Source organism: Carassius auratus, chromosome 11 (assembly GCF_003368295.1).
Source record: "Carassius auratus strain Wakin chromosome 11, ASM336829v1, whole genome shotgun sequence".
Lineage (NCBI taxonomy): Eukaryota > Metazoa > Chordata > Actinopteri > Cypriniformes > Cyprinidae > Carassius > Carassius auratus.
The window spans coordinates 6709762-6732135 of NC_039253.1; the positions used below are offsets into that span (position 1 = coordinate 6709762).

Here is a 22374-nt window from a genome sequence, read left to right on the forward strand (position 1 = left end):
CCCCCCTCCCAATATTTAAATATAATTTTCTATGGTCACATAACAAACTTGTTTTCTATTTCTATTTAACCCAGAAAGGTCTGATGGTTTACTCAACATTAAATTAAAATTGACTTGATTGGAGAAAAAAAAAAAAAAACCTGCTAGTTAATTTTACAAAGAAACATCAATTATCACACTGAATTATGATAAACATAAAATTTTGTAGAAAGTATAGTATTTTCTTAGAAAATATACTGCAGTAGCGTAATTTTAGTTTTATTTACAACTTTGAAAACATTTTTTACAGTCTTTTACATGTGTTTGTGTGTGTGTGTGTGTGTGTGTATATATATATATATATATATATATATATATATATATATATATTGTTGTTGTTGTTGTAATGATTCATCACTGTATTTTATTCCAAAGGAAATAATAATGTGTATAATTTATAATCTATGAAAAAAAAAAATAAGAAAAAAACTTTCCTTTTTGACCAGTGGATGTACAAAAGTTAAATGTACACAGCATATTTAAATGAAACAAGCCAGCCTCTTAAATTATTTGTGGTATTCGATTTTATAAATCTAGTTAAAATGTTAAACGGTAGGCAGTATAAACATCTGGCCTTCAAAATTCAAAGACAGTCCATCCCATCTCTCAATAACACCTAAACCAGGCATACATTAATAGCCAAAGTGTGACATCACTGCTGATAAATATTTATTCTCTGTAAGCAGGAAAATCCCCTTTTATCTGCAGCCCAATTATTACAGTGACATTTACATATTTAAATCTGTGGGAATTATTGTAACACTGTTGATGTCATCGCCTGGGCTTTCCTGCATAATAACATCAGTGATCCTCCTCGGTTCTATGGCTTCTGAACGGAGACCTCCATGTCTCCCTCTGCAGGCCAAAGCTGGGAGTTCTCAATCCCGGTGTGAACACACTGGGCATGCTCCTCAACAGTCCCGATTTAACCTCATCATTTCTCTTTTTCATAAGTGCCAGAGCTGGAGTCAGGGGCAGATTATCACAGTTCTGAAAAGACAACAAAGGTGGGTCATTTCCTAGAGCTCTAAAGGAACATCTGGCTCATTTACTCCCTTTAAGAGTAACAGCAAAATAAAATAAAATAAAATAAAATAAAATAAAAAATAAATTCTAGGAGGATGAACTTCTGATTATGCATTAACAATGTAGTGTTATTGCCTTAAAAAGTAGCTTAAATGACAATCCTATAATTGCAGAAACAATCACAGTAATGTAATGTTTAATGCAATATCTGTTTGATTTGTTTTTATACTCTACTATTCAAAAGTTTGGGGTTGGTAAGATTATTTAAATATTTTTGGGAAAAAAAGCATCTTTGGATCAACATTAATTTGATAAAAGGTAAAGTTGAATTTTTAACATTATTACTCCAGTCTTCAGTGTCATGGTCTTTCAGAAATCATTCTAATATGCAGATTTGGTGCTAGAGAAACATTTCTTATTATTATATATCCTGGAAACAATTGTGCTACTCATTTAATTTTATTTATTTATCCATTTTATTGAAATTGGTATCAATTTATATATATATATATAAACACTTAGTGAACCTTAAAGGGATACTCCATCCCAAAATTAAAACTTTTCATTAATCACTTACCCCCATGTCGTTCCAAATCCGTAAAAGCGAAACACAATTTAAGATATTTCTGATGAAAACCTGTAGGCTTGAGACTGTCCCATAGACTGCCAAGTAAATAACAGTGTAACTGTCCAGAAAAGTATGAAAATCTGCCATCAGACGTGCAATCTGGGTATATGAAGCAACGGGAACACTTTTTGTAAGCGAAGAAAACAAAAAAATGACTTTATTCAATAATCCCTTTGTCAATGGTCTCCTCTGTGCATGTCACTCCATACTACCGTGCTGCGTGTGCTCTTCTCACAGTCACAAGCCTCCAGGTTTTCATCCAAAATATCTTAAATTATGTTCTGATGATGAACGGAGCTTTCACGGGTTTGGAAAGACATGGGGGTAGGTGATTAATGACAAAGTTTCATTTTGGGGTGGAGTATCCCTTTAACTCTGTGTTTACTTTTGTGTGATGTTGTATATTTTAAATCGAGAATATTTCTCTTCTAGACTTCAGTTGTACATGTATTTACTGTAAACATGTTAACCGTTTACTGAAGAATAATTTATAACTAACAACAAACAGGCCACAGATGTGGTTCACGGAAATAAATTCAAAATAACAATGTTCCGTTAATAATGACATGGAATATGCCTGGAATATTTAGTGCTAACTGTGTTTATCTGACAGGTGGCACAGAAAGGTTCTGGTTCTCTCTTACGGTGGTTCGAGGGTTTGATGGCGTGTCTTGGCGTGAATTGAGGTCTAGTGTGGATTTGCTGACGCCTGGCGCCAGGTTGTCTGTTCTCTTCTGTCCTGAGGAACTCACACGTGCATTGACCCGCTTGAGAATGTCACTCAAAGTGCTGAAAGTCTTGCTCCGTGACAGTTCTGATGACTTCTGTGAGAAAAGCAAACAACATCCCTTAACTACACTAAAATCACTGTAATGAATGGCATTGAGTGACTTGAGTGAAATGTTTGCTATGAGAGCAATAATAACAAAAAAGGATTTATGCATGTGTATGTGTGTCTGTGTTTACACAAAGTTCTGGCATGAAACTCTAGATGGCGCAGTCCAATAGGTCTAACTTAAAAGGGTCATATGATGAGATTTCAAGTTCCTTTCTCTTTGGAGTGCTACAAGCTGTTCGTGAATAGATACGATCCCTAAAGTTGCAAAGACTAAAGTCTCAAAACCAAAGAGATATTCTTAATAAAAGTTTAGACTCGTCCACGCCCTTCTAAAACCCCTTGTTTAAACAAACCCCCAAGTCTATGTCACTGTGTGGGAAGATTTGTATAACACCGCCCAAATGTTCACGCAAAGAAAAGAAAAAATACTTTGTTTGGTCTTCCAAAAAAGGAAACGACTAGAAATCAGTGGTTAAGTTGTATTTACAACACTGTTCCAGAACAATTCAACCCAAATATTCTTGTGTGTCAAACCATTTTACAGAGGACTTTTTCGTTAACCTAGGAGAGTAGCAGTAGCAGTAAAACGTTAGGGTAGCGCTTGTTGTTTGTCATTTCTCAGATCAAACATGCAGACATGTTTGCGGTGCGACGTGCTCATTTTTTCCAAGCGCATCCGCACTGCATCGAGTTAAAAACATCTCAACATCTCACATGACCTGCAAGCGCACCGCGGGTCATGTGACAAGAACTAACCAATCAGCTTCATCTTTTCCCGTAACAAAGCTCAGCCAAGATGAAAGAACAGCTGATCATAGTTGTATATGGATTGCCATTTTGAAATAAATTTAGTAGCAGAGCTACTGCAGGAGATTTTTAGTGCTGCAAATCCATTTATCCTTTGCTGAAATTTCCGTGTCTTCATGGAGAGAGCACGTCATGGTTGCTTAGCAACGAGCGCTTTGGAAAGAAGGAGAAAGCGGCGCGCCTAGCGTTTTCCACGCGTTTTTAGGCGCGATATGTGAACGGCCCTTAAGGCATTACGATCAGTAATTATGTTCTCACTGGATGCAACAAATGTCTCATTTGTAAGGGTTTTATTGGTTTTGTCTTGTCATGCAGGGAGACGACATCACAGTATGGTAAGGGGCGTAACATTTCCGTTTCACGCTTGAGGCATTCAGCCAATCACAAAACACTGGATAGCTGACCAATCAGAGCACACCACACTTTTCAGACCGATGAGCTTTTTAAAAATCGATGTGTTTCAGGAAGGTGGGACATAGAGGAGAAACAATAATGTACAGTATGTGGAAAATAATGTTTTTTTTTTTACCTTAAAGCACATAATTAAACACATTTCATTACACCAAAAACACAAAATAATGTTCTTTTTTAGCAACGCCATATGACCCCTTTAATATGACAATGACATCATTATCACTTGTCACAGCTGATTGGTTCTCTCCTGTATCGGTAGCCAGTGAGTTTGCTGCTCAACATTAAAATACTTATTTAGTGCTTGTGGTAGCAGTTACATCATACGAGAGGGGACCCCCCTTAAAATGCGATTGGGCTAGTTTTGGGCTAGTTTTGAGTAGAAATTGGGTGGGTTTTGTTACGAAAACCTGGCAACCCTGCTCTCCACCTTCCCCAGCTCCACCTGTATGAAACTTCAACAAATTAATCTTTGTTGTCAAGAATAATGACTTGGAAGGATGAATAATGTGTAATTGAATTCAACAATACAAAAATTGTTTACATTCAATTACATAATAATATCACATTCATATAGAATTTATTTAACATGCATATATAGGGATTTTTTTTTGGGTGCTAAGATTTTGGTTCATGCAATCAAATTTTAAGGCTGAACATTGTTATATGTTAACATACAGCAGCATACCTTAAAATTAGCTTGTGTGGGTCCTTCAGGGTTCATGGTATCTCCTAAAGCTCTGTCCCTCCTCTGGTAAGGCTCTCGTCTCCCGGAGGCCCCGAGCTCTTCCTCTGATGTCATGTCCATACGGTGAGCCCGAGATTTGTACACAGGAAACCTCTCCTCACTTTCAGCATTCAATAGAGGATACGTGAGTCTGTCAGGGATCTGTAGAGGCCTTTGGATGAAAGAGATTAGCACAACTTTTGTTAACATCTATTCAAATATTTGTATTTCGCTATACTGCTCTTTCTGAATGACTCTTTTGGACCGGTTGTAATATTTACCTGTTCACCACCTCATTGGAATGTATATCTCCTGGAGAATAATGTCGCCTACAACAGAAAAAGACCACGTGTGTTAAGCACAAACACATCTAACAATACATCTGTATGGATGAAGCCTTTTGAGAAATACCAACCTTGGTCTTTGATATTCTGTATGCCTTATATCTGACAGAAACATTGAACTAAACCTGAAATGCAATGAGATAACACATAAGTAAACATGTTTGTACAGAAAAAGCCTTCTGGAATGAATATTTGACCCAAATCTGGAATTTAAGAGGAAGTAGCTTCAGGATTGTGATCTTTAAAGTTATCGCAGCTTAGAGAATATGAAATAATATTATAAAACGGATTGTACTTATTGTAACAACATATTATAACAACGTAATGCTGTGTCTGTGTGTTGCTCGGTAACCACTTTGTTTGCAACCACAACGTTTCTGAGGAACTACATTGTTTGGCGGAACAATAATGTATTTATTAATATCAATACATTTTATTTGCTTTGTTTAGTGAAACCTCACTACGTGTATGGAATAACCATTTTCTAAAAGCAATAAGTCCCGTGAAGCTGTGGTTTACAATGAATTTATTACAGCTCCGTGTAATGCCTAAAGGTCCAAAGTCCGAAATTTTTGGTTGCATTTTTTATTTACTTATTTATTTTGTATTCGTCATCCCTTCTATCAAAATGCTAGCTACGAATGCAAAACATTTTACTGAAAAAAGTTAAGGAGGCAGTGTGTAAATGTGATTGACACAATGTGAGGTCGTACTGTATTTACTTTTAACGTGCGAAAATTTCAGACGAGAATTTCAGATTCAGTATTCAATGTCCTTAACAATGCCCCTTAGCTTTTGAGAAGATGCGCAAATAAACACTGAAACTGAACGTGGATTTTCACAGCTTCTCAGTTAACAATGGCTCTCTGTAGTAACAGCTGCTCTATGTGAAATCACGCACCTGAGGGAATTTACCGCTGATTAGAGAACCGCCTTAACTGACGAGATGCGCATAACGATCGACCAATCGTGATCGGAGCAGCCCTAGCAATTGCCTTTATTTGCAATTATACACAAATCTAACAAATTTGTAAAAGTTTAAGACAGCGATGTCTACATTGTATTTTTGTTGCACAACATCACAAAATAATATTTCGTCAAATTATTTTGTTTATCATAACACTTTCACGACAGCTAATTCTTTTTTAAGATTATTTTTAGCGTTTTTACCTTTTTTATCATAAGACAGATCATAATAAGGAGGGTGGGATCAGGAAAGGTCTTTGAGTCAGGTTTCGAACTCGGGACGCCCTTAAGCGCAAAAGCACTGAATGTCAATATAGCTGTATTAATGGGGGATTCTAGTTGAAGGGATAGTTAATGACAGAAAAAAACTATTTCTGTTATTAATTACTCACCCTGATGTCATAAGACCATTGATCTTCGGAACAAAAATGACGATCTTTTTGATGAATTCTGAAATAGCGTCAGTGCGACGAGGAAGAGCCGAAATGTTGAATAAAGTCCTTATTTTTGTTTTCTTTGTGCACAAATAGTAATCTTGTAGCTTCATAAAATTACGGTTGAACCACTGATGTCAAATGTTTTTTTTTTTGTTTGTTTTTTTAATCATTGTCCTTGTTTCTGGACCTTGATCGTGTCAGTTGCGTTGCTGTCTATGCAGGGTCAAGGATTTCATCTAAAATATCTACATTTGTGATCTGAAAAGGAACGAAGGTCTTATGGGTTTGGAACAACATGATGGTGAGTAATTAATGACAGAAATTTCATTTTAGGGTGAACTATCCCTTTAAATTGGTGCTATTTTTTTCCAAATTAATCTGTTCAAAGGCTATTTAAAATAGTTGTTTTTGTAGTCTTCTCATATTTTGTGCAAGCACTATTCCTTTAAGTGACTGTGAGACAATCACTTAAAATGTGCTTTACTTACTTGCCGTCCTCTGGATAACCTTGCACAAGTCTGCTGTTGAAGTCATTGTAGGGAGGCTCCCATCTTCCCGGATGTCTGTCCAGCAGGTGACGATGATGAAAGGGCACCTCAGCAGCATCAGGTGGACTAAGAGGGCTGTTCGAGAATCTCTGGATGACCCCCATCGCCTCCCAGTCCAGGACCCTGTCAGTAGGTGGAGGTGGAGGACTAGAGACGAACTCTGTGAGTTCGACTTTATTAACGTTCAATGGCTGTAGTTTTTTTAATATTTTGGGCTCGGCTGCTGGTTTTCCAGTTTTCCATGCATCCGGGATTGGGAGCGAGGCAGCGTAGAGGACCCTAAACTCACGATCGAAAGATTCAACCACGCGGCCGCTTAAGACTGTGACGAGCTGACGGTGCAGGTGAGCATCGCTCCAGCTAAGACTGACCAGGACACAGAAAAAATATCAAGAGATTATAAAGGATTCGGAAGATGCACAACTCCCAAAAAGTAGTACAATAAATTCTAGCCAAATATAAATCATCCATATGACTCATGCACAATTCAAAACTCATTCTTCCACATATTTCAAACATGGCGTCTCATTGCGCACTTGGCTCTTGACAGCCAACAACGTGCTTTCAATGTGAATGTCAGTCTTTATTAACAGTAGGCTACCATTCAAAATGTTGGGTTCAGTAAGATTTTTCTTTATTTTTTTTTAAAGAAATTAATACTTTTATTCAGAAAGGATGCATTAGATAATATTACTGAATATTTAAGTGCTGTTCTAAAGATCCCTGAAAAAAAAAAGATCATGGTTTCCACAAAAATATGAAGCAGCATAACTGTTTTCAACAATTACTGGAGTAATGATGCTGAAAATTCAGCTTTGCATCAGAGATTACATCTTAAAATATATTCAAATAGCAAACTATTCAAAATTGTAATATTTCAATATTTCATTTTCACTACATATTTGAAAAATATATAGAACATAAGAGAGTTCTTAAAAAATATAAATAAATAAATACCTTTTTAACAGTTGTGTACTTTAACAGCTGTGAAAGAGAAACAAATTGTTCCCACAAACGGTTAACTTCTCTAATTGTCTGTATAATGTAGGGGTGGTGTGGCTTTTACAGTAGTCTTTAAAGGTATGAGCTGGCAACCCAAAAGCTGGTTCAAATCCAGGAATGTTCCCACCCATGTTCCCTAGAACAAGTCTTCAACCGCAGCTAATGTGTTTCTTAGCTGATTTATGAGCTCTATTACTGTATGAAACCGTTCTTTACCTGTAGCTCCCAAAGATCACCGTCTCCAGATCCACCAAAACAAAGTTGTCCTTCAGTTCTCCGACCACCATCTTAGTGTCACGCGTCAGGTACTTTTTACCTCCAAGAATGCGCACCATGATATTCTGGAACACGTGGAAGAGACTCACCGTGAACTACTGTACATTGCAAACCCGAATGTTTGAGAACCTTTTCTCATGAATTCATAGCTCAAGCGATTGTTCGGTTGATTTCCGATGCATTGAAAACTTTAGGAATTTCAGCTTTTAACCAAAGGTCAGTTCCTGTTAAGTTTCAGAGATGTGGAGTGATTTAAACCCAAGCACGTCAATCATCCGCACCAGATGAATGCGGCTGAACCTGTTCACCACTGCTTTGTGAGTGCTTCTACTTCATACTCACAGAGACAGAAAGAGAAATATAATCTGTGATGGAGAGTTACATTTGCTAACAGATGCAGAAGGTGTGTCTAGGTCTTTTGTTTAGTGGAACAGCCTAAAGGTCAGTCTGTTAAGGTGTGCATGGAGGTTTTGTGGTCCAAAGGTTGTATAACTGGCTTTAATATTATAATAAAAAAACAAATGTTCTCTAGATTTTTTAAATGCTAATCACGCTAAGAAAAGTGGTTCTTTTAAAAACTGTTCATAAAAAGTTACTTTGCGGACACAAAAATTTCCTATATCCACTCACTGGATGTTGAAGCCGGTGCAAAAAGCAGCTCTCTTCCACGGTTCTTTTGTTGAGGATGATGTAGACAGGGACCCCCCGTGATGCAGCGATTTGGAGGTCACCAATCACAGCGCTGTCCGACAATTTATCTGTTACAACAGCAATCAGCTGTCCAACACAAATGCAAAAAAATATATATTTATGTATATGTATGTTTCCAGGAAACTTCCGTCTTCATATGCAACATCATTCTAAAGTGTCTGCTTTTAAAATAGTTCTGTGTAACAAAATCTGTTAAATGTATAGATTACAAAAGGCAGTCGTGGCTGCCAAAATATTTCCAGGAAAGAAGAAAAATTCAAGTTCAAGTTAATACTAATACAGTATTTATAAGTATATAGATAATGTATAATCATACTGTATATAGAAGTTGCACAAAACATATAAAACACCATCTTGGTAACACACACAAAACTGAAATAAAGCAAATGTACATTAATTTAACAACATTAGACATAACATAAAACCAAAATGTACATAACCAAAAAGAAAATGAACTATTTCAATGAAAAACCATGACATTGGAAGTGTCACACAGGGAATTCTGGGAATGTCAGTTTACGGTTTTTCATTGTAAATTATAAAATTTTATTTATTTTTCATTTTTTTATTTTTTTTTTTTTACAGTTTTTTACCATTTAATTTCTAAATTGTTCTGTAAAGTTTCTGTAGCATTTTAACCATTTAAATTAGGATAATTATTTACCAAATTCAAACCATGTTTCCAAACCTTGAAGATAACTACAATAACAACTATATGAATTGTTTATTATTGTCGACTGCCACTTTAAATGCTCCAGCTCCAGCTCAGGGGCATTCTGATTGGCTGTCAGTGGTTTTAAGGTTTTATAGATCAGCTGGGAAAAAAAACAAGATTCCAATGACATTATTCCTCTGTGCTGCTATCACTATAGTTGTGTTGTGAATCTGCTATTTCTTTAAATTAAGAATTTAAATTTTAAATCCATATCTTTATTGTTGTAGTAACCCCCTTTCTTGGTGTGATGGACCTTAAGGTCAACCTCTTTTTTTTAGCTCCAAGGATCTGGGCTGTGTTTCCCTAAAGCATCATAACCCTAAGTAGATCACAGAACCATTGAGAACGCTTTTGAGAAAACCAGCCCCGGTATTACCTTAGTGGCTCCTTGTAGGTGTCTCCTGAGGATTTCCCGTATGGGTGGCATCTGCTCTGTAGGAGGGTTGGTGTAGACGTGAATCTGTCCCATGTCCATCCAGATTGTCTTTTCCGGCCATCCCAGTTCCAAGCATGGCGCCGGAGTGTCGGACTCTGTGGGAAAATAGTGTCCAGAGAAGTCCTCCCCATCAGAGCCGACCTCCACCTCACCGTTTCCATCTTCCTGGTTTGCATCGGTTTGATGATAGTCCTCGGCCCAGCCGGAGATCTGGTTCACCTCGCCAGGGGACAGGAACGATCCGATTTGCTCTTGGTGGAGTTTGGTGTAGAAAGCCTCATGACCGGAGCTCACCAGGCTTTCCACACAATAGCGCTCCTCCTCGCAGTGCAAGAAGTCCGGACTAGACTCTGTCAGTGGAGCGAAGACGATGCTCTCGTTGAGGCTCTGCTCTTGAGTGTTTGACATGACTGGAGCCTGACGACGGTTGCAGATATCCTTCTACTACTAGGAAAATATGACTGTGGAAAATTACATGTTGACATGTAAACAACAACTGACAGCTGTTCTAAGTTACTTGGAGGAGGGGGTTGGAGAATTATTTAGATAGTTGAGGTTCTTCTTCATGTGTTGAATATTTAACTCTTTTTAAAAACCTGGAGTCAATAGAAAGGCTGGATACTTCTTCATGGTGGAATTGTTGCCATCGTCCCAGGACGATTTAGAGAGCTTTGAAATGACCTGGAATACAGACTTGAGGGAAAACAACAACATTAGTTGTTTTTTGATTGGGGAACACCCTTTTGAAAAAGAGATGTGTTTAATTATATTGAATGTGAACTTGTGGTCTACTTTAATACAAAAAAAGCACTTGCAGACAATTTAATATTAATTAAATAAAAGGTTAAGTGTGCTTAAAGAAAGTTACTATTTAAAATGTGCACATTTTAATAATGTCAAATTAAATGTATACTTTTAAGGTATATTTTAAGTAAGTGGTTTATAAACTTGCCATGCTTTAAAGAAGTACACTTATTTAGACTAACATACTAAAGCACAGTACCTTACTTGATTATAATTTTAACTGCAGTTTGTGTTATTTAATATTTAATTTCAAATTAATATGTTGAACAACATCATCATTACAAATGTGTAAAATACATGACAAATACATAAAAAATACATGAAATACAAGTATTAATAGAAATCATATATTTTCAGTTTAGCTCACTGCATTTAATGTAAAAATAAACTGCATTTTATTTTTATTTTTATTATTTAATTGCAATTAACATGCAGTTAAGTGACTGAGAACATTACATCCAGTTCTCACTTAAGTATATGCCTTAAAATGAATAGACTATTTTTTTTTAAGTAAACTTAAGTGTACTTCTTTTCCACAAGGACCACTCTGAAATAAAATTACAAGTATATTTTAGTGTACCGCCATAAATGCTTGTATTGTCAGCAAACTTTTTAAAAGTTATTATGAAATTAAATATGTATTAAGTCCTAAGCAGGTCAAAAGCACTCATAAAGTTCAGCCAGTTGTATTTGAACTTGATACATCTACCTTTAATTACACATAACATGCCATTAAGTCTCCAAAAACTTTACACTAAGTTCGCACTTAAGTACTAAATATTATTTTTAAAAGTACTATTTTTTAAATGTAATACGCTTTGTATATGTGATGCCAAAATCTATTTTATAGCAACACTTTACAAGAACAGATAATGCACTAAAAGTCAAGACTTACCGGTCTGTCTCTCTCAAACACCCTCAGTCCATTGACTCGTTTCATCAAGTTCTGTCATATCGCTGCTATCTCCTCCCAGTCGAAATGGCCTCTCTCTGTCTGGTGTTAAATTACCCCCCGTCACCAGCCAATGTGAGCAGCTAGTCATCACTACAATCTGCCCATTTTTAGCTTTCGCCCAAATCCTCGTCTTAAGTCAGCACATCATCAGCAAACCGTCCCCACAACATGCTCTGGTCTCCCTCGGCCTGAATCCGATTTGAGATTTCTTTCCTTGTTGTGTCTTTAGTAAACACTTCCCTGTGGCCGGCTCGCTATCGTGACTGGTTCTACCAGCCGAGCCAGTCTTCTCCGGGGAGCAGAGATTGAGACCTTCCTTCCCTCCCAGCTACAGTCAAAAGGGGGCGAGGCTGGAACTCAACACCTGCTAGCGCTCTCTTTTCACATCATACACCTCTGGTTGCGTAGGCATGAGGTTACAAGAAATACAGTACTAGATATTCAGACATGTGCAGGGAAGCTACACGTTTGAAGGAGTGTTTTAATCCACTGAAGAAAGTACGCAGAGCTCACCTTTGCTCACCTTTGGGTTTTGCATGAGCAAGTTCCTGGAATGCATGCAACTCATGCAATTAATGCACACATTCCTCTTTAATCGCCACATCTATGTGTGGTGGCATGTTTATTTTGTGCCTAGACAGAATCAACAGTGCTTTTCAAAGCAAAGAATGTGTAGTATGATGGTCTATTGTCACGCTGATAAGTCAACTAAACACAGTGATACAGATTTGTTAGAACATTATTAAGTATTTCAATTAGCAGATTGGTACAAAATAACAACTATTTTTACTTATTGAATCTCATTACTATGTAAACCACTTAAAGAGCACCATGACTCACTCGATATCAAACATTTTCTAGTGGACACTTGTCGATCCTACAGCATTTTTGTGGAACGACTGTTCTTTTTCTGTTTATTCATTTTTGCACTGAAGGTTTACTCTAACCGGAAACATCATACTGTTGTCATTGTTAAGAAATATTTTATTTATAAAGTTTGCATACATTAAAACATAATAATACAAATGCACATATTTAGGATTGGAAAATAAGAAAGGTTTAAAGTTTCCAGTTTTGGGAATTCTGACAGTTTGATTCGAAAGAAACTTTTCTGTGTTTTTTACACTCCAGTTTCCTTAAAGCATTATTTAAAGTAACAGTTCACCCAACAATGAAAATTAGCTGAGCATTTGTTTCTTCATCAGAACAGATTTGGAGAAGTGTAGCATTACATCTTTTGCTCACCAATGGATCCTCTGCAGTGAATGGGTGCCGTCAGAATGAGAGTCCAAACAGCTGATAAAAACAGCACAATAATCCAAAAGCCATCCAGTACGTCATTAACATCTTGTGAAGGGAAAAGATGCACATTTTCCATAAACAAATCCATTTTTGAGGCCTTTTCATTTTAAACTGCCGCTTCTGGACAAAATATCAGTTCATAATTCATAACAATGCTTCCTCCAGTGAAACAGTCCATCTCCTGTTGTACTCTCAAATCAAAATCTACTGCAATATTTGTTTAGAACCATTTTGGACTGCTTGTAAACGGTGTGCATATCTCTCTCCTGATTCAGACTAGACGACTGTTTCACTGGAGAAGTAAATATTATGGATAGGAGTCGTATTTTAGCTAGGATTTTTAACACCTTAATGATGTATTTAACTAAAAACACACGTGTATTATTTTAATGTTTTTATCAGCTGTTTGGACTCTCATTCTGACGGCACCCATTCACTGCAGAGGATCCGTTGCTGAGCAAGTGATGTAATGCTAAATTATTTAGAATATTTGAATTTTCCTTTCAAAAATAAGTTTGCACCAAAATCCCACTTGATCGTCAGTATCAAACTTAAAGCAGCAGTTTCCCCACTATGGGAAAATACAGCAAGTTTTGTTGCAACAAAAAGTTTTTGGGCCTGAAAAGTAATGTTATTATAATAAATAACAATAGGCAATATCATAAACTGGCGATTCAGTTGGTGTTAAGCAGAAAATCAGGCCTGTTTGCGCAGATGCACATAAAGTGCGCCACTGATAAGTAAAAGAGGCACACACACCCACGCTAGAATGTAACAGTAGCCGAAATGACCTTTTTCCAGTTCACGAGAATCTTGAAGAATCGCACTCCTTTGAAAGGTGTAGATGAGAACAGCTCCAAACGCCGCCAAACCTGCAAGAGTGAACGGAGCGAATGGAGTGGGAATAAAATGAAGGCCACAAGGGGGCAGCACATATGGTACTCTATAGGGAGTGAGATTATGATATGAACTTTCTGTCTACCTCCCTACATGAATAAAAAATAAGGAAACATTTTATTTTAAGGTGTCCTTGTTACACATTTCATATACTTAAGATACTACATGTTCATGTAGTTAATATTACTCATTCAGTATTTAAATGTAAGCCTATAATTGCACTGTAACAAGGACGCCTTGAAATAAAGTGTAACCGAAAATAAATACAAAATTAGATTTTATATACCTGCAAATAGTTGGCAAAAGCCAGTGAAGAAAAAAAGACCTCCTCTGGACATGGTGAAGAGCTGTCCGAGGAACACCATGAAGGAGATTGAAGAGAGCACCACAGACAAGATCATGAAGGCCTGGACTGACTGCAGCCATTCTGAGAGAAAATCACACACAAACTACAACAGTTACTCTACTTTGACAAATACATGTAGTTACTATAGTTTGATAACACTGCCCTGCATCACATTTGCTGAAAGAAATCAAATACTTGGATCCTCGTACTAAGTTTAAGTGCTGATTCCAAAAAACAGTGGCTGTTTTAGTTCCTGCATGTCACAAAAAAAATGATGCATTTCATATCATTTTTGCTTTTACATCCATTTGTAAGGTGAAGTATTGTTTTATTCCTTAATAAGCAGAAAACTGGCATTAAGACACATTTCTTGTCTTTATCTGAGCCAGATTACAACTATTTTCACATTTATTTACTTTATTTTATTACTAATATTTACGCTTTTTCCACTTCTTTGTAGATTGCAAGTGAAATGATAGATAAACTTTTGACATGGATGCACTTTTGCACTTTTATGGATATTTTTGCACTCAGCATCATCAAAATAGGTAATATTAGGCCTTTTTGCACATTGAAAGTGTATCAGATCAGAAGATTTGTGAACATTCACCAGCCGTCCTGGACCCCTGATGATTAAATCCAGTGGTTGTATTCATTAATTGATTATTAGATCTGTTATTGAGTGTTAGTTACCCACCGCTGTCTTTGGCAGAAGCACATAACCAGGGTCCTGTGGCGTTTTCATAGATGCACTTATACCAGAGATCTGTGTTCTCTGTGTCTCCCCAAGACCACCAGGACTAGAGAAAGATGATAATAATAACATAATGAAATAAGAAGAAATAAAATGCAACAAATATATATATTTGTATAGCTTTGTTAGAAAAAGAAGCTTCAGGTCTGTAAAAGAAAATGCATAAGAAACTCAGAAACCTCAGAACTCTATGCATTTGCACATTAGGCAGATGTTTCTTTATTGTAGTAAACATGGGTAAGATAGCTTTTTGTGAATTATGACTAACCTTCTCCATGGTGGCAATGAAAAGCATGGCTAGGGTGACCAAATGCAGAACGGTCACACACATCAACAGGAAAGCCATTTTAGCGGATCCTGCAGGCAGAATAAAAGGTTCTGGTTGAGAAATGGAATCTCACAGAAAAAAAAAAAACGGAGGAATCATTTGGGATTTAATCAGTGTGTGTGTGTGTGTTTTGGAAAGCCTCTGATGTGGCCGTCATTAAGGAGCTCTGTGTAAACAGCAGGAGTTTGTGTCTGATCTCCAGATTTGAAAAGAAACTAAACAGAATGAAACAGATCTCCTGTTTCTACATGCATCCCATTCATACTTCCATTTAAAAGATTGCAAGTAGTAAATTAAATCATTAGGACTGCATTTTTTTAATCAAAAATACAGTATAAACAGAATTAAAATATCCGTTTTCTATGTGAATATATATTTTAAATGCAATCTATTTGCTGTGACGCAAAGCTGAATTCCTCCAGTCTTCAGTGTCACATGATCCTTCTGAAATCATTTGCTCCTTAATAAACATTTCTTATTATCATCAATGTTCAAAACAGTTGAGTAGAACATAGAACCGTAGATCATTTAGTTTTTTTTAGGATTCTCTGAAAGAACAGCATTTATTTGCAATAAAAATCTTTTGAAACATTTTAAGCATCTATACTGTCACTTAATGCATCCATGTTGAATAAAATGATTAAACTCATCATGATTCCAAACTTCTGAACGGTAATATATATGTTGACATAGTAATCAAAATGATGCTATTTGCTGATGGCGACTTTTCCAGGGAAAAATTTAGGACTTGCGTGTGAACCTGTAATAATCCTTCACCTATAAATGAGTTTTCACCTCACTGCTAGACACTTTTCCGAGACGCAAAACATGGCTACACCACAAACCTTCCATGACTTTTCCATCCAAAAGATGAACAGAGACTTCTGGTTGAACAAACACAACGTCCATTCATAAATTTGGACTGTGTGATGGATCTGGATTGGGAAGGAAGATTGGGAATGACACAAGCTGATCCCAAGATTGCACACCCTTCTCTGGCCCTTTGTGGTGACCTTAAGACCAACTCTGGTTTTCATTAACTCGACCCCCATCTCTCCATGTTTACATGCAGGAGCGTTCCTGGCACCGACTCGGACAGTTATATCTCTTTAGTGCCAGTCAAGACTTTACCAAGATGCTCTTTACACTGTAAACACAGATGAGTTGTAATTACTTCTCATAAAGTACCTGATCTTACAGCAATGCAGAATGGACTATCACATGTAATTAATTAAGTAATTAAATTATTGTTTGGTTGCAGCTTATTTGTTCTTCTAAGGTTTGTACTGTATAAAACCAACGAACAAGAATATCTCAGAGAACATAGTTGGATTCTTAATAATAATAAAAGTTCTTTCTTCTTAGGGTCAGTACTTTTTAAAACTATTTTATAGTTGTTGTTTTTTTAAGGTTCTTGGTGTAACTTTTAGGTTCTGTATGAGCATGTCGTTATAGTCTCATGCATTACTAATGTACAAGTGAAGACCTTGGGTTCTTTATGCACCAGTACATCCATCCAGCAGCTTTCTGAAGAACTATGGCACTTTAAAGGTTCTTCTAAACTTTAACTTTAGAAGTGGACATGCTTTTTTGTTGTTGAAGAAGTAAAAATCAAGCTTACCTTGTGTAGTCGTACCAACAGATCTTCTTTGGTCTGAAAGGGCTGTGGTGTTCCTCCGTGTCTTCTCTCACACACACACACACACACACACACTCTCTCTCTCTCTCTCTCTCTCTCTCTCCACAGTCTCCCACGTTTGGGGAAAACGGTCCAGGGAGGAATGCAGTCTTGGTTAGAGGAGGAGTTTCCTTCAAAGCTCCAGAAAAACTCTGGGTTTGTTTTACAAACTAAAAATGGGCTTCTAGTTGTGTGTCCACCCAAACCCTGAGAGAGTCTGTTACATAATTACACAACAGTCAACGCACTGATGTTCTGCATTTAAATTCGGCAATAAAACTATTTTGGTCTGCATGTGCATGTGTATATATACATTTACATTTAAATATATTTACATTTTGGGGACATCCAGGAAAAATCACATAAAAATAAGAAAATAAAACATTTTCTGTGAGGGTAAGGGTTATAATTTTTAGAATTATCTCAGTATAACAACAGAAGCCAATGGAACGTACACATTTAGAAAACCAAGTAAGTGTGTGTGTTTGTGTGAGTATAATTTTTATTTTATTTTTTGGAATTGTTATTTAAGTTGTTGTTATTTAATAATTCCACAGCTTAAGAACAATACTGTAAAATCCAAAGTTTCAACAACCTAAAATTGAATAGAATAGTCCAGTAATTGTTGCTAGAAAGTGTTAAATTTAATTGGCTTTCAGATTCCTCTCTCTGTAACGCTGCTCCTGTATTTAATTTGTCGGTATGAAACATATTTCAGTAAATTTAAGTTACATTGCCAAGATGCATAATCCTTCCACATGAGTTCCCACCCCCCATATACTGTATATACACCATTGAAAAGTTTGCGATCAGAACTTTTTTCTTTTTAAGGAATTTATGTTCATCAAGATTGCATTTATTTAAAAAAAAATACATATATATATACACATACATACACACACACACACACACACACACACACACACATATATGTATATATATATATATATATATGTATATATATATATATATGTATATATATATATATATATGTATATATATATGATGTAATATAAAGTTTTTCTTATGTATTTTAATATACAGCTGATTTTTCAGCATCATTCCTCCAGTTCTTCAGAAATCATTCTAACATGCTGATTTAATATCAGTGTTGAAACTGTTGTGCTGCTTAATATTTTTACGGGAGTAATGGCTGATGGGAATTCAGCTTTGCATCACAGAAATAAATTATATTTTAAAGGATACTAAAACAGAAATCATTATTTTATATTGTAATAACATTTTGCAAGATTCATTTTTTTTTTCTTTAAAAAAAAAGCAGCCTTGATGAGCTTAAGAGACTTCTTCAAAAAAAAAAATTAACATACAAGTCTTACTGATCCCAAACGTTAGAATGGTAGTGTGTGCATGTATACATACATATGCTTTTTAGACATGTTTTTGAGATTGTTATTACTGCCACCTTATTCATAGATTCTTTACTCTGATAATTATATTCATGCTTTTTTTTCATGGATAGTCACATGCTGTAGTTTAGGCAATAAGAAAACTCCTACATGGAGCAATCTGGAGAATTATTTCCTGTTGGAGGAAACACAGACCACCCAGAAAACATCAGTTCACACCCATAAATCCCCCATGAAGTGTTTTAATCTGATCCGCTCCAAAAACAGAACCTTCCCACTCACCAAAATGATAAACTATTTTGATCTAGTTCTGTTAAATGTGTGAATAATATGAGAAAAGGGATGTAAAGTAGTTTAATTTAGTATTTTATGTTCATGGAGGGCAGGTTATCTTATCTGGGTCATTCAATGGAAAGGAGGACTTTTGTGTGCTTCATCAATGATCTTAAACAATGAGACGTTTTAAAACCTGGAGACTCATCACTTGTTTGGTGACATTTTGTTTCAGATCTATACCAGTGACTTTTGGTCTGTGGAACACTAAAGTAGATGTTTAGATGGAAATACTGGAATACTGTATACACAAAAGGGAAACTTGCAGTCTTGTCGTTCTTCAATATCAGGTTCAGCAATATATCAATCACATTAAGAGTCTCAAAAAGACCCAAGATTCAGTGGCTTTAGTATACATCTCGAGCAAGAAAACAAAACTTTCCATGCAACTCTGGATGACATCCATCAGCAACAAGGTGCATTTCTGTCTGTTCTCTCCTCCATCAGACTATAATTGCCACTGATGTCACATGGACCATTTTAACAACATCCTTACTATCTTTCCGGGCCTTGAACGTCTCAGTTGTGTTGCTGTCTATGTAGGGTCAGAAAGCTCTTGGATTTCATCAGAAATACCAGAATTTGTGTTCTGAAGATGAACAAAGGTCTCACGGGTTTGGAATGATACGAGGGCGAGTAATTATGAAAGAATTTTCATTTTTGGGGGAACCGTCCCTTTAATATGTTTATGCCTCACAGTCGCATTTATCAGATTAGAGCGGAGTGATAAACTATATTCTGTAATGATGTAAACAATCAGGCAGGCCTACCTCTTGTTTTCTTTTATGTGCAAAACTTCTGATTAGAAACTTAACATCATCTCTCCACGAGGTGGCATCACCACATTCAGAGCCCTTGAAAGAGACTCCTAGGACTCAGAGAGGCTGCTCAGAGTAAACCCAAATTACTGCCTGTGTGTTTATGACAGTTAACCTGATGCATGTCATTGAAATGTGCAACAAGAAGCAAGAGGCATTAGGTATCACATCCCATTTCAGTTTATGTGAAGATTGTTTCAAGTTAACTTAAATTAAAAGCGGTTCTATTTCTGTCAGGACCACTATCATCAAAGATGGCCGACAATTAGCATACAGCTTGGATTGGAGGTATGGTTCTGTTCATCCATGCAGCCTAGGATAGTTGAGAGCAGGGAGAGCAGCGATAACCCCGTAGGGTTAACAGAACAGAACCAACATAAATTTATGGCAGATATCATTTATGTTCTATAATTTAATGTAAACATTTAGGAATTAGTCTGGTTCAAAGGGGAGTCAGGCATCTTAGGAGCACAGTGTGCATTGGTTCACTTTATTTGCTCATTTGCATGATTTCAAAGATTTCTGTAAACAGAAGCTTGCAAAATGTCTAGAATGTTAAAAGAATGTTTAAATGTTTGATAGTGAAGAATTTAGACATAAAAACTAGTCATTTAAGACATAAATATTGGTATCGTAGTGTAATCAACTATTTACTATCAACTATTCATTTTTATTTTAGAACATAAATGTAATTTATAGCTGTAGTATATTTTAGTTAAAACAAATAAAAATAATAATTCAATTCAGTTAAATTCAATTAAAGTTTGTGTATAGCGCTTTTTACAATACAAATCATTACAAAGCAACTTTACAGAAAATTATGTTTCTACAATATAAAGTAATAGCTTATAAGTGGTGACTGTCAGTTTGTGCGCATATGACAGGAGTTTTCCAAAAAATTAATACAAGACGTAGTCAGCCAGACGATGAACATTATCAACAGAAATTATTATATGATGCAGTCACACTTGTAGCAATATTTGTTATTATTTTGTATAATAAAGATGATAAAATTGCAGTCTATGACAAAATAATTACAATATAATTTTGTGCAGCCTTATTTATGAATAATTTAAAATATATAATCACAATATAGCATAAAAAACATGTTCTGAAAAAAAAAAAGAGATTAAACGTTTTTTGTTTACCTGCATGCCATTTGACCTAACACACGCCGTCACACTTTGTCATCAGTCACAGAACGTCCATCTTCAGCAGGATGCAGAGGAGCAGAGGAGGATGTTTGAAGAGCTGAAGAGCTGTCCCAGACGAGAACCAACATCACTGATGCCGAGCAGGAACAGCTCAGGGTACCTGATGCAGATCTCACCATTTATAGGGTGTCTTGAACTGACAGGGAATCTTGAATTTAGTCAACAGATTGCAATATGAAGTTGTATATACTGATACTGTATTAGCTTGTGTGCTAATTAAAAAAGATTTTTGTTTGCTGTACTAGCAGCTCCAACAGAACACAGCAGTCTTGAGGAACAGACTAAGCAGGAGTCAACAGGAGCTTCTCTCGGAGGACAGAACTTCAGCTCGCTCTAGTTTGTGCGGATGCTGAGAGGAAGTACTTGATGTAACTTAATGCACTAAAATAACAAACTAAAATAAAAAGGAAATAAAAACTATATATCAGACAAGTTTTTGAACGGTACGTTTTTTTATGGTTTTTAAATAAGAATTGTATGCTCACCAAGCTCTCTACAATTACAGTAAAATTCGAAAATATTTTTACTATTTTAAATAACTGCTTTCTATTTGAATATTTAAAAATGTAATTTATTTCTGTGATATCAAAGCTGGATTTTTAGCATCTTTACTCCAGTCACAAGATCCTTCAGATCTCATTCTAATGTTCTGATTTGCTGCCCAAAAAGTTATATTATTATTATTAATATTAAGTGGAAAACAGGAGAGTAGAATTTTCTCCGGTTTCTTTGATGAATAGAAAGTTCAGAAGAAGAGCATTTATCTGAAATAAAAAATATTTGTAACATCATAAATGTCTTTATCAATACTTTTGATCAATTGAATGCATCCTTGCTAAATAAAACTATTAATTTCATATTAGATTTGCATATCAGACTGATTTCTGAAAGATCATGTGACACTGAAGACCGTAAGTAAGTTCCCCAGGATACATTTGCTTGAAGAAGAGAATATTCAGCTTCAATTTTGTTCACATTCTACATTCTGCAGGAAGTCACTGCTGAGAGTCGCGTCATGGCGGGCGAAGACCAAGCTACATTTTTTTCTTACAAAAAAAGCGGTTTGCTTCACAAGATGTTAATTAATGGACTGGAGTGGTGTGGACTCCTTGTGGATTATTGTGATGTTTTTATCAGATGTTTGGACTCTCATTCTGACGGCACCCATTCACTCCAGAGGATCCGTTGGTGAGCAAGTCACATAATGCTTCATTTCTCCAAATCTGTTCTGATGAAGAAACTAACTCATCTACATCGTGGATGGCCTGAGGGTGAGTAAATCATAAGCAAATGTTTATTTTTAAGTGAAGGATGACATTGAATTGACATGAAGATCAGTTTTCAACATGCAGGTCTCAACATCAATGCATTTACATAAACATAAAAAAGAAGGTAAATATAGTTCTGTGTAAACATATGCATGTATAAACACATAATGAGCACAAAGACTGCTACAGAATTTTCTCGTTTATTTATTTGCTTACTTTTACAAAGTCCTTTCCCTTTCCATGTCTTGACTTTGCCAAGGCAAACCTTATAGAGTACCACAATTCAAGACAATTCAAAAGGTATATTTGATAATAACTAGACATGTAGTCATTTGATATAAACTGGTTAACACTTAAGTACTGTATAGATTATTTACAGCATGTTCATGCTAGGAAATA

General features: G+C 36.0%; 2 protein-coding genes across 3 annotated transcripts; both read right to left on the reverse strand.

Annotated features, from left to right (window-relative positions):
• Positions 1 to 545: 545 nt before the first annotated feature.
• On the reverse strand, positions 546 to 12537 carry LOC113110876 (family with sequence similarity 83 member E). Of its 2 annotated transcripts, none has more exons than XM_026275138.1 (10): positions 11611 to 12537; positions 9852 to 10604; positions 8680 to 8826; positions 7990 to 8114; positions 6712 to 7137; positions 4892 to 4945; positions 4758 to 4805; positions 4438 to 4648; positions 2338 to 2514; positions 546 to 1029 (listed from the first exon to the last, which is right to left on the reverse strand). In XM_026275138.1, exons 2-10 carry the CDS (start codon positions 10317 to 10319, stop codon positions 841 to 843), a joined length of 1845 nt encoding a protein of 614 aa, XP_026130923.1. In that variant the 5' UTR covers positions 10320 to 10604; positions 11611 to 12537; the 3' UTR covers positions 546 to 840. The 2 variants fall into 2 exon arrangements, with proteins under 2 accessions (XP_026130923.1, XP_026130922.1); XM_026275137.1 differs by having other exon boundaries at positions 2338 to 2517.
• Positions 12538 to 12636: 99 nt separating this feature from the next.
• LOC113110877 (epithelial membrane protein 3-like) lies at positions 12637 to 17876 on the reverse strand. Its single transcript, XM_026275140.1, has 5 exons — positions 16919 to 17876; positions 15238 to 15326; positions 14913 to 15015; positions 14156 to 14296; positions 12637 to 13844 (listed from the first exon to the last, which is right to left on the reverse strand). Exons 2-5 carry the CDS (start codon positions 15313 to 15315, stop codon positions 13669 to 13671), a joined length of 498 nt encoding a protein of 165 aa, XP_026130925.1. The 5' UTR covers positions 15316 to 15326; positions 16919 to 17876; the 3' UTR covers positions 12637 to 13668.
• Between the last annotated feature and the right edge of the window lie 4498 nt (positions 17877 to 22374).

What these genes read in the sequence shown, in the direction of transcription:
- LOC113110876 (XM_026275137.1), bottom strand. Translation starts at nt 10,319, where the DNA reads ATGTCAAACACTCAAGAGCAGAGCCTCAACGAGAGCATCGTCTTCGCT. An exon ending in TGCACCGGCTTCAACATCCA is followed by an intron (nt 8,115 to 8,679) that starts GTGAGTGGATAT and finishes CACGTGTTCCAG; the next exon opens with AATATCATGGTGCGCATTCT. An exon ending in TCCAATGAGGTGGTGAACAG is followed by an intron (nt 4,649 to 4,757) that starts GTAAATATTACA and finishes TTTCATCCAAAG; the next exon opens with GCCTCTACAGATCCCTGACA.
- LOC113110877 (XM_026275140.1), bottom strand. Translation starts at nt 15,315, where the DNA reads ATGGCTTTCCTGTTGATGTGTGTGACCGTTCTGCATTTGGTCACCCTA. An exon ending in TGCTTCTGCCAAAGACAGCG is followed by an intron (nt 14,297 to 14,912) that starts GTGGGTAACTAA and finishes ATTTTCTCTCAG; the next exon opens with AATGGCTGCAGTCAGTCCAG. An exon ending in CTTTTGCCAACTATTTGCAG is followed by an intron (nt 13,845 to 14,155) that starts GTATATAAAATC and finishes TCACTCTTGCAG; the next exon opens with GTTTGGCGGCGTTTGGAGCT.